At 39.9% G+C, this 14567-nt stretch overlaps 1 protein-coding gene across 1 annotated transcript in view; it reads right to left on the reverse strand.

Moving 5' to 3' along the window:
* met (MET proto-oncogene, receptor tyrosine kinase) overlaps window positions 1–14567 on the reverse strand; it is a 117897-nt gene that overhangs the window by 29682 nt on the left and 73648 nt on the right. The window contains exon 11 of the mRNA XM_041796027.1: window positions 1524–1733. Within this exon, the coding sequence (XP_041651961.1) occupies window positions 1524–1733 (210 nt within the window). The remainder of the gene's footprint in view (window positions 1–1523; window positions 1734–14567) is intronic.

The following is a 14567-nucleotide window of genomic DNA, read 5'->3' on the forward strand; positions in this document are numbered from 1 at the left end:
GTGAACCCCGGGCTCTGTGCTGTCAGTGTTTCATGCGTGTAGGTTTTTGTTTTTATGTTTCTCCAGTAACTGCTCTTCAAAGGACCTCTTCAGCACTGAAATAAGAAACAGCCCATAAAAGGAAGTTTGTTACCTAATTACCCCAAACGGGACATTTAGGGCCTCTGCAAATGTCAGAAGTTTCTTCCTGCACCTGTTTTCCAGGTGCTGGATTTCTTCGACTTTGAGGTTTTACAGGATGTTTCTCTGTATCCACAAAACACTTCTAACCTCTAACCTTAGCTGTTTAGTAGCGTCTTAGCAAAAAGCAACACTTTTCTGAAAGTGTTACACAACAAAGTAGAAAAGGTCTCAATTCTGTGCTAAAGGTGATGTTAGTTAAAAGTCACTAATAACTTAATACAAACATTAGCTGTGGTCTTACTATCACCACAGCTGCAGCAATGATGTTCTCACAACCCATTAGCTACTGTTTCTGATTGTGGTCAGCCACAGCAACACCCTTGGCAAAATCATTATCTGACACACAGACAAATCAGTGTTGTTTTGATATTTCATCTGGTTAAAACTGAGACAGAGTCTGTTCTAAAAGGGAACATATTAGTGTGTTATTAGTACTTGTTGAGACATGGATCTTGAAAATGGGATGGTCCCAGTCAAACAGGGATGCTCAACCCTAATGTTGTAATATCGATTACACAGTATACTGTTAAATTTGCATCTATGCTCCAATCCCTGAACGTAGTGTCACAGAAATATGGCTACTAGTGTTGCATGTATACAAACATTTTCAGGATTTTTCAGTTCTTTTTCAGGGTACAGTACAGGGCCAGACTTTCCTTGCTTTTTACCACTCATTGCTCAAATGTGGCTTTAGTGGAAGAGACCAATAGAGTCCTAACCCTCTGAGCCCAAAGCTTTTTATAACCATTTGGTCTCACCTGGACTTATTGTCTTAGAAAACTTGTAAACATCAACCCTGTGGTGCACCATCAACATCTAAACATCCTTTTTTTCATGACAACCTGGGCTATATGAGTATGTATGCTGGGGAAATATGACTGGAGTTTTTAAATAAGTTAAGGGCCTATAAGGACAAAAGGAAAAACTAACAGTTGTAAAACTAGAAGATTTTAATGTGTGACACATGGTAAACAATAATGACTAAGACTTCTTTTGCACAAACTTATTCTCCCATCTCCTGGGGACCAGAAAGTGAAAAATTATCATTTTCAAAAAGTCTTCAAAATATTCACATATATTAAGAAAGTCCTTGTGTTTCTCTTGAATCGGCTCTGTTTTTGCCATTATTCAAAGCAGTTCCCGTCTGCAGTGGCGCAGAGGGCCACATCACAGGCTCTCTGTCTCTCTTCCTCTTCATTATGAGCTACATAGGCCATCTCCTCCAAGATGTGTGCAGTTTTACAAGCTATGATGCAATGACACAACAGCCAGCCCATTCCCGAAGTGTTGTGGGATAAAAAAAATACAGCCCAGCTGAAGACCGAGTAAATCAAACTTACTTTGAGCTCCACAATGCTCTTGTTGTCCTTGGAGGTGAGTTTCGGGTCCTGGAAGAGGGGGTCCTCCACATAAATCAGGTCCCACTGCTCTGTGGAGTAGCCGTCCAGGACGAATGCCACTTTGGTGACCACGGGCGGCTGCAGAGCGAGCTTGGCCAGCGAGGGTGTGGTGCACTGGATGGACGTGCGGTTCTCACCATACACACAGCTCTGCAGAAGGGAACAAGATGTACAAGAAGGAACAGGTTGGAAAAACTGTAAAGCCACTTGTATCTTTTGGTGCATGCAGAAAAGCAATTTTGTTGAGCATAAGAAACTAAAAAGTCCTCGACCATCTGCAGCCCCTTACTTGATCAACCAAAACAGAACTAGAAACCATCTTTATCTAGTCAGTGCTACTTCTTCATTGAACGTCATAGTTGTTCCCACTGTCTTGTTTACTAAACATGGATACCACAAACAACGTCATATATACACACAAACGATCTTCATGTGAGGTGTGCATTACATTGCACACAAACCGTACCAAATTTTAGTAGGAACAGATCGACCGGTCTGGGTACAACTTGTTGGAACGCATCCAGATAAGGAGGGCATCCAGACTACAAAATTTGGATTTTGATCAGTTTGTGAGCCCTTAAACATCACCTTTGCTGTTCTAGCTTTTCTGACACCTACTCCTAAACTGAACCATTAATGCTAGATAACAACTTAAATCCAAATTAAAGCTAACACCCTTTAAATCAACACTCCCTGCAGGATGCAACAACCACATTTATATCTTTCACTGTTCACACCATTCAACATGATTTCCTGGCTCACTGTCATGTGCATAAAAGAGATTGCTTTACTATTTATAGCACAAATATCTCTCATCACATCCTTTCTCTGTTACAGTATACTGTGTAGACTACAACCCTGCAGTAATCCTCCATTTGGCAGTTTCTTTTCTACTCAACACATTATATGAGACACTGCCTGCTTTCAGCTGCTGCAGCGTTTACACGCATATCCTGAAGGCACAACAGAGTCGTATCCCCGTGTTGGATTCGGCCCACGTAGACCTCAGAGCCTTTGTGCTCAGACCTCCTGGTGAGAGACAGGAATCTTAGAAAATACCCTAAGTCCTTTTTTATTGAGGTGTGTCAGAGTTTTATAAGAACACGTGTATCAAACAGGCCTGAAGATACTGAGGTTGAAGTCTGTGTTTGTAGTGGTAAAGATCAAATTAGGGTTAGAATTGGCTTATACAAGCTGCACTAGAAAATCATCTTCATAGTTTGTTCATACATTTCAAAGTTGTGCAGGTGTTGCAGTATGCACTGTTTAAGTGGATTTGTTCCTGTAGCTCTAAATAAACAGCAGCTAGTTTTCCTAACACTGAGCGGCCAGCTCAGTGATTTTATTTATATTTTCTTATGGAGGAATGTTTGAATGGCAGATATAGTTGACTGTGGCTCCATTTGATTTAATCTGTTTGCACTTCACCAGATATTTTTATAGCTGATACCATGATGTTTTCTTATGATGTTTTAAGAGCTTAGACAATACTAAAAACTCTCAACTGGAGCATGAAACTCACGGAAAGGTGGGATTAAACAGTTGCTGTTAATCAAGATTATGGGGTTTAAAATCAAAGTGATACTGGGTGGCACCAGTGCTCAGCTCTGCTCAGCTCTGCTGTTTATTTCTTGAAGTCTCTGTTCAACAGAATCTGTTGAAACTGATTTGTTGGTTTTATTTTTGAATTTCTCATTATAAGGGAGAAAAGCTGTACATGTAACCTTCCTGGATTGTGCTGTGAGCTACTTGCAAAGCAAGAATCACACTTTGAACAGCTTTTCTCCCTCATTATGTGTAACCAAATGCTGGTTTAAAAAATGGAGTGTCTTAATAATGAACTGAGTCCTCCATTTCAAAACAAGAAGTAGGGCACACAGCTAGGTGCACTATGCACCAGGCATGAACTCTACTCGGGCTGGGAAATTAATCAAAACTTAGATTAAATCTAAATATGTTTTACGGCAATTTTCAAATCCCAGATGATATTTCCTTGACCTGAAATGTGTTTCAAAATAACAGTTTAATACATTTTTGAGACAAAGAATTTTGGCATTATGCAAAATAATCCTACTTTCCTTATTTTTAAATGTTTCTTATTAAAAATGCTAAAGACAAAAGTGGACAGTGCCAAGCTTGTGGCGGAAGTGATCAAAAATGAATTAAAAAGATGTTCCAACATCAGAGTTAATCCTTTAAGACCCCAGAAAGTCACCCAAGTTCCAGGTTCGCTAGAAAAGCCTCTGTAAAGACTAAAAAGGCATGATAATGGAGAAAAATCAGAGGACTTAAAGAGGACGTGGCTACGTTTGTGGTTCAAAAGTTATCCAGCTTGTTTAAGCGTTCACTCTCCTAAGAACTCAGCTTATCAGATACCGCCACAATCCCATTTGACCAATCATCATGCACATGTCGGATTTTAAATCTGTCATTCTCTCTTTCTCAGTCAGCCAGTCGTTCTGTGCAGACGCTGCAACCCTCCTCCACCCAAGCCACCTCCATTCAGCTAATCAGCGTCTAGTCCAGATCCTCACAGGTCTCCTGCTCATCTCATCCTGCATAGTTCAGTCTTCTCCTCCATGCCACCTCATTGATTCCTGGGCAGTTTCTCAGAAGTCTACTTCCTGCATCGAAACACCACCACCAGTGTCTGGACTACATAGGGGGGTATCCTATTTCTGCAGATTGCTTCACTAACCCTTCAAATACATGAAATCATCATGATGGAGTCTAATTGCCAAGGACTTTGCACAACTCTTTCATTCAGTTTGTACAATACAATATTGTTAAACTCGTATTAATTCTCTCCTGATTGAAATATTGTACCTTGTTAGTTGAAATGAGTCTTCAGCTTAAGTGAGTTGCTTTTGCGCTCAGAGAACTTTAGTGGGTGACAAAGTGCACCAAACCAAATTCTTAGACATTTCAGTTTTAATGTCTAATCTATAATGTAATCCAGGTTTAACCTTAATTTTAACCCTATGTCTGGTGAACTGAAATGATAATTTATCTAAAGATAAAGCCCTCTTTATTAGTAAAACAAGCTTCATTATTTGATGATTGCTGATTGCAAAATGTGGAATGAATAGGGGCTCAAAATTCAACAAAAACAAATGGAGGTAAAACTCACACTCTTGCACAATGTGGTAAACAGAGCTCTTAATAAGCTGTGTGACTTTTACAAACCAAGTGTGGGAGGAAATTAGTTGGAGGGAGGCATCATGTGGGGGAATTAGATCCAAGCAGGGATGATACTGAGATTAGGATCTGGGGCAACATTCCCATAAACATGAAATCAACAGAGCGGCGAAGGAAAAGCAGGAGTGTATGACAGCTGTTGTTGACACAGGAGCTGATGCAGTAATAGGAGCAGTTAAGAGGTAAATAGTGATAAAGATGTCATTCATCCCCTTTTCAGCCTCCAGAATTGGCCATATTAATGTGGTAACCTGAGAGGACAATAAAGGAAGCTGCTTCATTTTATAGGGATTCAGGTTAAATTGTTATGTAAAGCAAATATCCATTATGAAGCCGTTACTGAGTGTAAGTTGTGGCATAATATTCCCCCACACAGGTGCGCTCAGAACAAACCAGACTTGTTTGGCATCGTGCTGAGAGATCAATGTTGATATTTGCTCTGTAGAGTGTGTTTATCTTTTGGGCTACAAAGGTACATGTGTCCTTGAGTCGATACCCCATAAGGACAGGAGGTAGGGAAAGGATCAATGTGCCTCTTTTAACCTTTGGACACAACGAATTCACACTGTTGTTTAGTCAGAGGTGCTGACGTAGCAGTTTGTGGTTGTTTAATCGACTCAACAGTGATGCATGACTGACTCACACGGTCCTTCACATATTGATGGGTATGTTTTCTTCTATAACTCTATCCTATTGGTGCTGCAATATCTCAAGCCATTTGGTGGCTGGCTGGTTGATGCAATAGTGCTCATTTTATGTGCTTGTGTTGTAAATTTATTGAAGTTCAGTTAAATCCATCATCAGGAAATGGGAGGATAAAGGCACATGTGTAAATCTGCCTAGACGAGGCCATCCTTACAAACTGAGGGACAGTGCAAGAAGGAGACTAGTGAGAGAGGCCACCAAGACACCTATGACTACTCTGACGGAGTTACAAGCTTGTTCCCCGGTCAAAAGTTTTCAAAAGGGGGAAATGATGTGGCAAAAGACAGGAAAATCCAGCAGGACAATGACCTGTAGCATATAGCCAAAGCTACATAGAAATGGTGTAACACAGTGGTTCTCAACCTTGGGATTGGGACCCCCTTGGGGGTCGCAATACACTGAGAGGGGGTCACCAGTTGCCTTAAAAAAACTAAGAATATTGTGACAATATCACTGTTGCCACTTTACACCAATTTTACCAAATGTTAACTTTTTTTCATCACTTCTTCACATCAATTTTGCCAATTTTAGCACATTTTGCCACTTAAAACCCATTTTTTTCCCATTACTTCTTTCTGCCTGGTTTTGCCACTTCTAAACCAATTCTTGCCACTTTCTGCCTATTGTAATCTCTGTTGACCCATTACTGCCTCTATCAACCACTTTTTCCATCCTTTTGCCCATTTTATCCACAGTTAACCCATTTTTGCCTATTTATATCAATTTTTCATCCCATCCCACCTAATTTCCACTTTTTTTTTTTTGGCACTTTTGGCCATTTCCCCCAGTTTTTAATCCCCTTTTACCACTTTTTGGCCCGTTTTTGCCACTTTAACCCATTGTTGGTTATTTTTTGCCATTTTTATCTCATTTTTGCCAATTTTAACCCATTTATGCTTTTTAAAGATCAATTTTCACCACCTTTTCACCATCTTTAGCCATTATCAATCAATTTTAGCCATTTTTAAATTATGCTTTTTACAAGTTTTTTTTCATCTGAAAAAGGTTAAATGAATAATTAAAGATATATGTTTCTTTGATAAGAGTGGTTAATAATCAGGTCAGAAGTAAAATATGGTTTTCACAGCTTAATGTCACAATGGACCATGGCTTTGCTGACCTCCATGGGCCCCCAGTTTGGCTGGGTCCCAGAAACCTCCCCCTTTATCCCTCCTTATGGACAGCCTTGTCTGCACACGACTATTCTTGAATGTTCCTGGCTGTTCAACCACCTTCAGGAACAGCAGGGATCCCTGGTCTCTGGCATCTTCATTTTTGGGATGCAGGCTGAATAAGTTGAGAACCCCTGGTTTAAAGATAACAAGATAAGTGTTCTGGAATAACCCAGTCAAAGCCCAAACCTCAATCCAGACCTTGTACTTGGGTACGATAAACAGACCAAGGTAGATTTAAAGACAATAAGAAATGTGGACCATTAAGAATCATGCCCTTTACCTTTGTTATGCTCTAAAAAAGCAGGTTTATAGTGTGACTTTCAGCATGTTGAATGCTATCTGCTTCCCTTGAGAGTCATTTCTGCAGCAGCAGTAGCAGCTCAGTCAAAGTGTTGCTGAAACTTCCTCCAACACTTCCCTGTCTGACTCCCCAGTGAGCTGTCACAGTCCAGATGGAGACACACAAACACATACTCTGAGTTTCGGACATCAACAAACAGTAAAACCATTAAAGCACATTTAAAACACACACAAGCACGACTATAGAATGAGTCCCAGGGTGCGAGGGTAACTCTGGGTCACCAAACCAAAGCAATCCAATTAACCTCTGTCCACCCACACACCAATAAGGAGCAGGAGAAAGGAGCTGCAGGGCAAACCCCCTTCAGCACTTCTCCCAGGAGTGTGACTAAAGGAAAAATATCCTATGAATTAGTGGAAATCTCAGTCAGTTTCATTGTTCATTGGATGTCTCCTCTTATTTGGGCAGAGGAGGTGAAGGGCCTGTAGTTAAGAAACAGCTGTAAATACAATCAGTCGTGGAGTCTGACAGTGAGCGGGCTGAGAGGTTTACTGTGGGGTGATGAGAGAACCAGCGATCCCTGAAACCTCCGCCGTCCCCGAAGTATCATTAGTGTAACGGCCTGCGAAAAAGCCAAGTCATAACGGAGCTCCCACGTACAAAAGTGCTTGTCTCATCTAGAGTGATTTATGCCACTGAGGTTTTTCTGCTTGTTCCTACCATGCTGTGCTGTGTTATTATTTTCTTTGGATTTAACATCTGTTTCTATGCTATCTATCTTTCAGGTCTTTTCTATACTTTTCATTTTTTTTGCATCAGATATTTTTGTTTGTGCATGGACAGTTTTGTAATTCATCTTTATGCACTGTCTGTTTTTAGATTTTACAGTGTCTTCTTTTGCATAAAGGACAAGCATCCACAGCCAACGTGTTTTCAGCTAGCAGTGCCAACAATCTCTATTTCATATGACACTCTATATTCTGACTGCATGTGAGCGATGCAGGGTGATGAAGCGACTTTTTCCAGTGTTGCCCTGTTCCTTTTTTCCTCTCTGCTGCTCACATTGAGCAGGTCAGGAAAACAATAGAAAAAATGTACATAACAAGGCATCAGGGGACTCAACAGAGCTTGATAGCTTGATTTACAAAGTGGAGATAGTTATGCATTGATAATGTCAGTTAAATAAAAAGATTTAATGTAAAATAAGTCACTGCAAAAATATTCACCCCCTTCAAGTCAGTGCTTAGTAGATGCACCTTTGTCTGCAATCACAGCACTGAACCTTTGTGGATAGGTCTAAATCAGGCTTGCACATCTGGACACTGCAATTTAACTCCATAACATAGTCTTTGTTGTGTTTCTGTGTAACTTTCGCTGTATGCTTCAGGTCATTGTCATGCTGGAAAATAAATCTTCTCTCAAGCTGTAGTTCTCTTGCAGACTCTGCTATTATGCCACATTCTTTTTTCCCTCTACCTTTACAAGCCTTCCAGGGCTGGCCGCCGAGAAGCATCCCTGCAGCATGATACTGCCACCACTGTGCCTGACAGTGGGGATGGTGTGTTTGTAGTGCTGTGCAGTGTTTGGTGCCTGCCAAACGTATTGTCTTACCTGATGGCTAAAAAGCACCATTGTGGTCTCATCAGACCAAAAAACTTTTTTCCAATTGACCATGGAGACTCAAACATGCTCTTTGGCAAACTCCAGTGGAGATTCACACATGTGCCATATTCTTTTCATTTCTTTGTGATGGATTTAACTGATCTCTCAGGTATGTTCAGTGCCTTGGAAATGTTTTTTGTATCCATCCCCTGACTTACACTTTTCATTTACCTTTTTTCTCTGAGTTGCTTGGATTGTTCTTTTGTCTTCATGGTGTAATGGTAGCCAGGAATACGGATTAACCAGTGAATGGACCTTCCAGACACAGGTGTCTTTATACTACAATCACTTGAGACACATTCACTACACTCAGGTCATCTCCAGTTCGCTAATTGTCACTTTCAAGGGGGTGAATATTAACGCCGTAACTTATTTTACATTACACTTTTTGACTGTGTAGGTTCTCATTCAAAGTAGAGACAGTTTTGCATTAATAATATCCATATTTATAATTTAATGCTATGCTAGGACTAGGCAAAACTACATTCGTAATTTGTAAGGCCAAATCACAATAGTGCTGATATTCAGGACATCACTGCCTCTCGTGTGATTGGCTGCTGTTTAACTGACACGTTATTAACAGCACTGCACACTCTTTGAAGCACCTGGACTGCTGACAGAAGGAAAATGTTACTCATTCACCTTCATCCACTTCCATCCCTTTTAGATACAGCAGCTGGAGGGGGAGTCAGAAAGAAAAGGGGCATCATGAGGCATACAGGTGTCAGCTGGGGAGATTTTTCTAACAAGGATAAGAGAGGAAGAGGAGTCCTACATGAAGCGATATCATTTGTGAATGTAGGCAACAGGTGTCTGGCCATGCTGACACATCAATTTAGACCAAACGATCTGTGATGCTGCAGCCATGAGAAGAAAGACCGTAGCTCCTCTGTTTTAAGAGTGACTTGTGAAGACGTACAGATCACTTTTTTTGTAGTTCTTTTTAGTGTATGAGTAGCCCCTTTTTGGCTTTGTGACCATGCCAGCTTCAGATCGTAAAAAAAAAAAATCTCTTTCATCTTGTGGGAAAGCTGAGATTGGCTGAGACCAGGCTTTACTCTGAGATCTGAGAGGCAGATATCAAGTCAACACAGGGTGTTTTTTTTTTCTTCTCCATGCTTCAGCTCCAGCTGAGACCCTTGTACCTCTGCTGTGGGCTTTATGAAAGTCCCGTTTTCTTCCTCTTACTAATCTGCTTTAGTGTGAAGATCTCATTGATCATTGAGAACACATTTCACCAACTTAACTAAACTGAACATCCCTCTGCTGCTGTGGCTTCCTTAACTCAATGCATGGCTGACGTTTCGGTTTATGAACGCAGCTCTGGAGGCATCACAGGCTGGCTCACATTACCCCAAGAGCCGTTCCGCTGGTGATGGAAACCTCTGGGAAGTCCGTTTGTGAAAGATCTGTGCCTCTATTTTGAGGGGTTAAGACAATAAGACACTTATACTGTCCCTTCCCAGGCTTAGCTTTAACTCATCCCGTTTACTGGAAGGAATTTAACAGGCGACAGCTGGGGCCCTACAGGGCATGATCCCTTCCTAAATCATTAGCCTTATTTAATACAGACCGCTCACTTCATGCTCTCCGTCTCCCACTCTCTAGGAAGTCCTTTCTCTTCCCAATTCCTCTCTGTTCTGTTATTCCAGTTTAAAATGAAAAATAAACTAACAGGGCAAAAGGTTCAGTTCAACAAGTTATCCCACTGTCAGTCATCCTTCAGATCTTTGTACAGGATGATGGTTTTAGAAAAAGCTTTTCAAAGTAAAACCTCTAAGTTTACATGGTTTTTGGGAGTCTCAGCATGTGTTAGGACTTGAGCGTGTGTAAAACCTTGACTACTTTTGTGTAAATTCAGCATGCTGCGGCATCAGGTAACACATTCAGACAACTTTAACACCCTATTCTAAGATTACAGGTAACCTTACGGCAAGTAAACTAAGTTTCACAAGCAATTTATGATAGAAAGCATTTTTAAAACCCATATACAATAGAACCATATGATAAATCATGTTATAATTGTATCAGAAAGAGCATTTTGTGACTGGCTGGCACAGGCCAAGGTTAACACAGTATAGGCCTGTTAGCAAGCATCCCAAGTCAGTGAGTCCCAAGTATTCTAACCTGTACATAACCATAGAGTAACACTACAGACACAGGACCTACTATAGCTCTCAGCTGAGCCAGATGAGGCTCTGATGAGTTAACAGTTTTTATTTAACAGAGCAGTGATGATCTAGTCAGCTGACCAGCAGATCCATGTGTGTGAACACTGGGAATTGTTGAGACAGCATCAGTCTGTTAACGGACTCCAGCCTGCAGTGTTGTTTATCACAGGAAAACTTTAGAACAGATGATTAAATCAAGTTTTTGTTTCTTTTTCCATCCTGCTCCATGCGCAATGGCACAGTCAGTGCTATTTGTTCAGCGCTACCCCTCTCTCAAGCCAGGTTGGCCAGTGGAAGGGGCTGATTTTTCACTTATTCAGTCTAAAGCCCAGTTCACTCCATTGCCTGGAAAAGGGACAGTCCATTTGCAAAGCAGATGGACTGGCCAGACAGCGTCATTTGAGGAGAATTAGCTCGGATGTAGCTCAAGTATAGCTGCAGCTTTATCAGAACTGTACAGTCTTTCTTAATGAACACAAAAGCAAACAACTGCACTGAAGGCTTTTCCTAAATGCAGAAAATATGGCAGGGTTTGGTTGTACTGTAAGCCAGAATGGCAGCTGGTGGAGTGATTAGCTTTGATGTAGCTATAGTGGCAGTTTTATCAGATCTGGACAGCATTTCTTTATTGAAACAGGTAAAGAGCCACACTGAAAGTGTCTTTGGTGGAGAAGACGGTTTTGCACTTCTCTCAAATCGGCCTCTGCATGGGTTTTATCCACCAACAAGCTCCACCATTCACTAACTATGGCAGCACTTGCCTGCCAATCTTACTGCACATGCCTACTATCTCATTTTCTCTTGTCTCTCTGATTGGACCGTAATGAATGCAACAGACAGAACATTTGTCAAGTCACTTCCAGAGGATTTTTGACAAGTCCTGCTCTTCCTTGACACTTTGTATGGAAGTTTACCCAGATGGATGTGAAATGGGGCTGAACGATTTGGGAAAATTATCAAATTGCAATTTTTTCCCAAGACATTGAGATTTATTATGTGGATATTTTTAAAGCAATAAATCCTTCTATATCATAATCAACACAATTTTAGATAGATTAAACTAGGGCTGAAAAAGTTTGGAAAAACATCTAGTTTGGACTCGTATTGCAAATTCAACATAAATTGTTGTTTGAAGGGAGGGATCATTTTTATGACATTCTCTTTGATTAAGAGAGTGACAGCTTTTTGAGTGATTTCTAAATGAGTTGATTTGCTTTTGCTGGAGTGGATTTATGAACCAGCACCCTTTCTTCCACTCAGGTAGTTGTACTTTATATTTGTGTGCAATAGTCTGGTACTCCCTCTTCCACCTCTGATATGTATTTATCTGTTTATGTCTATATGTATGTATGCAAGTATCCAGATTCATTACAAGATGGTTAAAGCTGGGTTAAACAAATTATAGTAGAAATAATGGTTATATGTATTTAAGGGTACAAGGATGTGTGTATTGTTTGAAATGTGAAATATTCACTTCAAAATATCATAAAGAAAATAATGGCTTGGACACTGCACTACTTCCCTTCTACAGTATCTTACTTGTCTCTGTTTTCCATTGTTTTGTTTTTACATCGTCTTTTTTCACTACTGGTTGGTAATGACTAACACCTACCATAGTGAGGCTTAATTATGAGCACTTCTTGCGTTTCCTTACCTCACTTGCACAAATCCATGTATGTCCTTTCCTTGTGAAAGCTATGTATACCGGTTGTAATTCTTTTTTCTTGTGCAAACAATAAAATAAAATAAATAAATAAAAACAAAAATGAAAAAAGTAGGATATTTGGAAACTGTCCTAAGATAATTATTCTAAAATAATTAACTTACATGATTGCTTGATGTGTAGAGCATAACACCTCTGCTGCAAAAACTGATATTTTGACACATATTTTAAGTTAAAGAAATATTGCATCCTCTGCAAATTGAAAATCCCAACATGCCATATAGCAATTTAATCTAAATTTAAATTAAATGTCCAGCCCTTATATGAAATATATCCATGAAATTGATATATGAAACAGTCTATCTGCTAAGATTATGAACTCGTTGCATCTGTGGAACTGAGCCATTGCAGCTCAGGCAGTTAGTCAAGTTGCTAAAGCAGGTTTCAGAACGTTGTAGGTGGGTAAATGTGAAATGTAAATCTGATTTTGAAAGGCAATAAATGTAAACAAATATTTATCCAAAGCATCGTACTACTTAATACGGAATTATGCTGTAAAATTTGAAAATAATTAGTACTCTCTTTTCTAATAAACACTCTTTTCCTCTCCCACTGTGCATGAAGGAAAACAAATGTGTCTGTGTAATACATGTTTCAGCAGATATTTTAGTTTTAATAAGACTGAGCTAGCAAGACACACTTGCGTAAAATTGCACAGCCATGCTATGATGGTGATGACAAAGGGGACGAAGCGATAAATCACCCTGATGCAAGAAAGCAGCCTTATGTTATGTATTATCATGATGATAGAAACACTCAAAAAAAGGTAAAGTGCAGTACTGCCATTCTTGTAGAGACAGATTTATTTCACAGTTATTTAAGAAATAAATCACTAGAGTGATTATAAGTTGGTATGGAGAGTGGCCATCATCTCAGAAGTTGCAGCAGTGTGAAATTGCAGGCTTTCAGAATGATGCAGAGTTTAGACTTTTCTTGCAAGTCTTTGGTCTGAGATGGGTCTAAGAATAAAAAAAAAGGAATGAATAAAAAGGGACCACTAGAGGTTAGCTGTCATGTTTACATTATGGAACCGTGCTTCACCTTTAATATTTAGTTATTTTTGCAGTTGTAAACTAGAAGTGACCTTTTCAATTTTAAGGTGGTTTGGTCCTTGTTAAAGTCTAAAATTCTCATGTGTGCATGCTTTTTGACCTTTTAAATTTTTATAAGGTACATACTTCAAAATGCCATCAAACTTCTTGATTTGTTCAAAGTTTTTACTCACTGAATCCAGGTGTAGCATATTGTTTCTGGTACCACCAATTTCTAAACATCTCATCAGCTCAGACATACTTTGAATGTTTAATTTAAATCAAATAAAGTTTACTGTTTAGCTTTAAGTCGACTTAAAATGTTCTGATAGTAACTGGCAATGAGTGGGCAGCACTAGATATGAGTCTGCAGAGGTTTAATATACGTACAGGGAGAAAACATGATTCCACCTGCAATCTCTGCCTCATGAACCATGAGCCTGATTTCAAAGATGTGTCTTTTCACGCTGTTTGTGTGTAACAAAGCCAGAGCCCCTGGAGACCAATCACCAACTGACCTGAACACAGGTCAATGACCAGGGAAAGGGATAGTGAAAGATGAGACACTGCAGAGAAAGTGTGAGTCTCTAAGTGTGTAAAAAAAGGGAACTGCATGAGAGAGAGACTAAAGACAGATAAGAGATAAAGGGATAGAGATTTTAGAGGGAATATTTGAGATAGGAGTCGTATTCCAGGAGAGTACGTGTTCAGTTTCAGTGTGAGTGTGTGTTTACTGAGCGCATTATCATCTCCTGACTGGACCTGCAGCAGCGTGTGCCTCAAGATGACGGATAACATCACTACAAAGCACTGCTTGTCCTCAAACCGCCTCCCATAAGCAAACATCACCCACAGAGGAAAACACACCTTTGCTGTGAAAAAAGGGCCTGTTTGTTATGACTCATCAGAAAATAAATCACCTCTATCTAAGAGAGCATGAACTTTTAACAACCGCTTCTCATCACCTTTAAAGATACAAGGAAAAATATGTTTATGCACGCTTTCTGGGAAATAAACC

Source organism: Cheilinus undulatus, linkage group 9 (genome assembly GCF_018320785.1).
Source record: "Cheilinus undulatus linkage group 9, ASM1832078v1, whole genome shotgun sequence".
In the NCBI taxonomy this organism is placed as follows: Eukaryota; Metazoa; Chordata; class Actinopteri; order Labriformes; family Labridae; genus Cheilinus; species Cheilinus undulatus.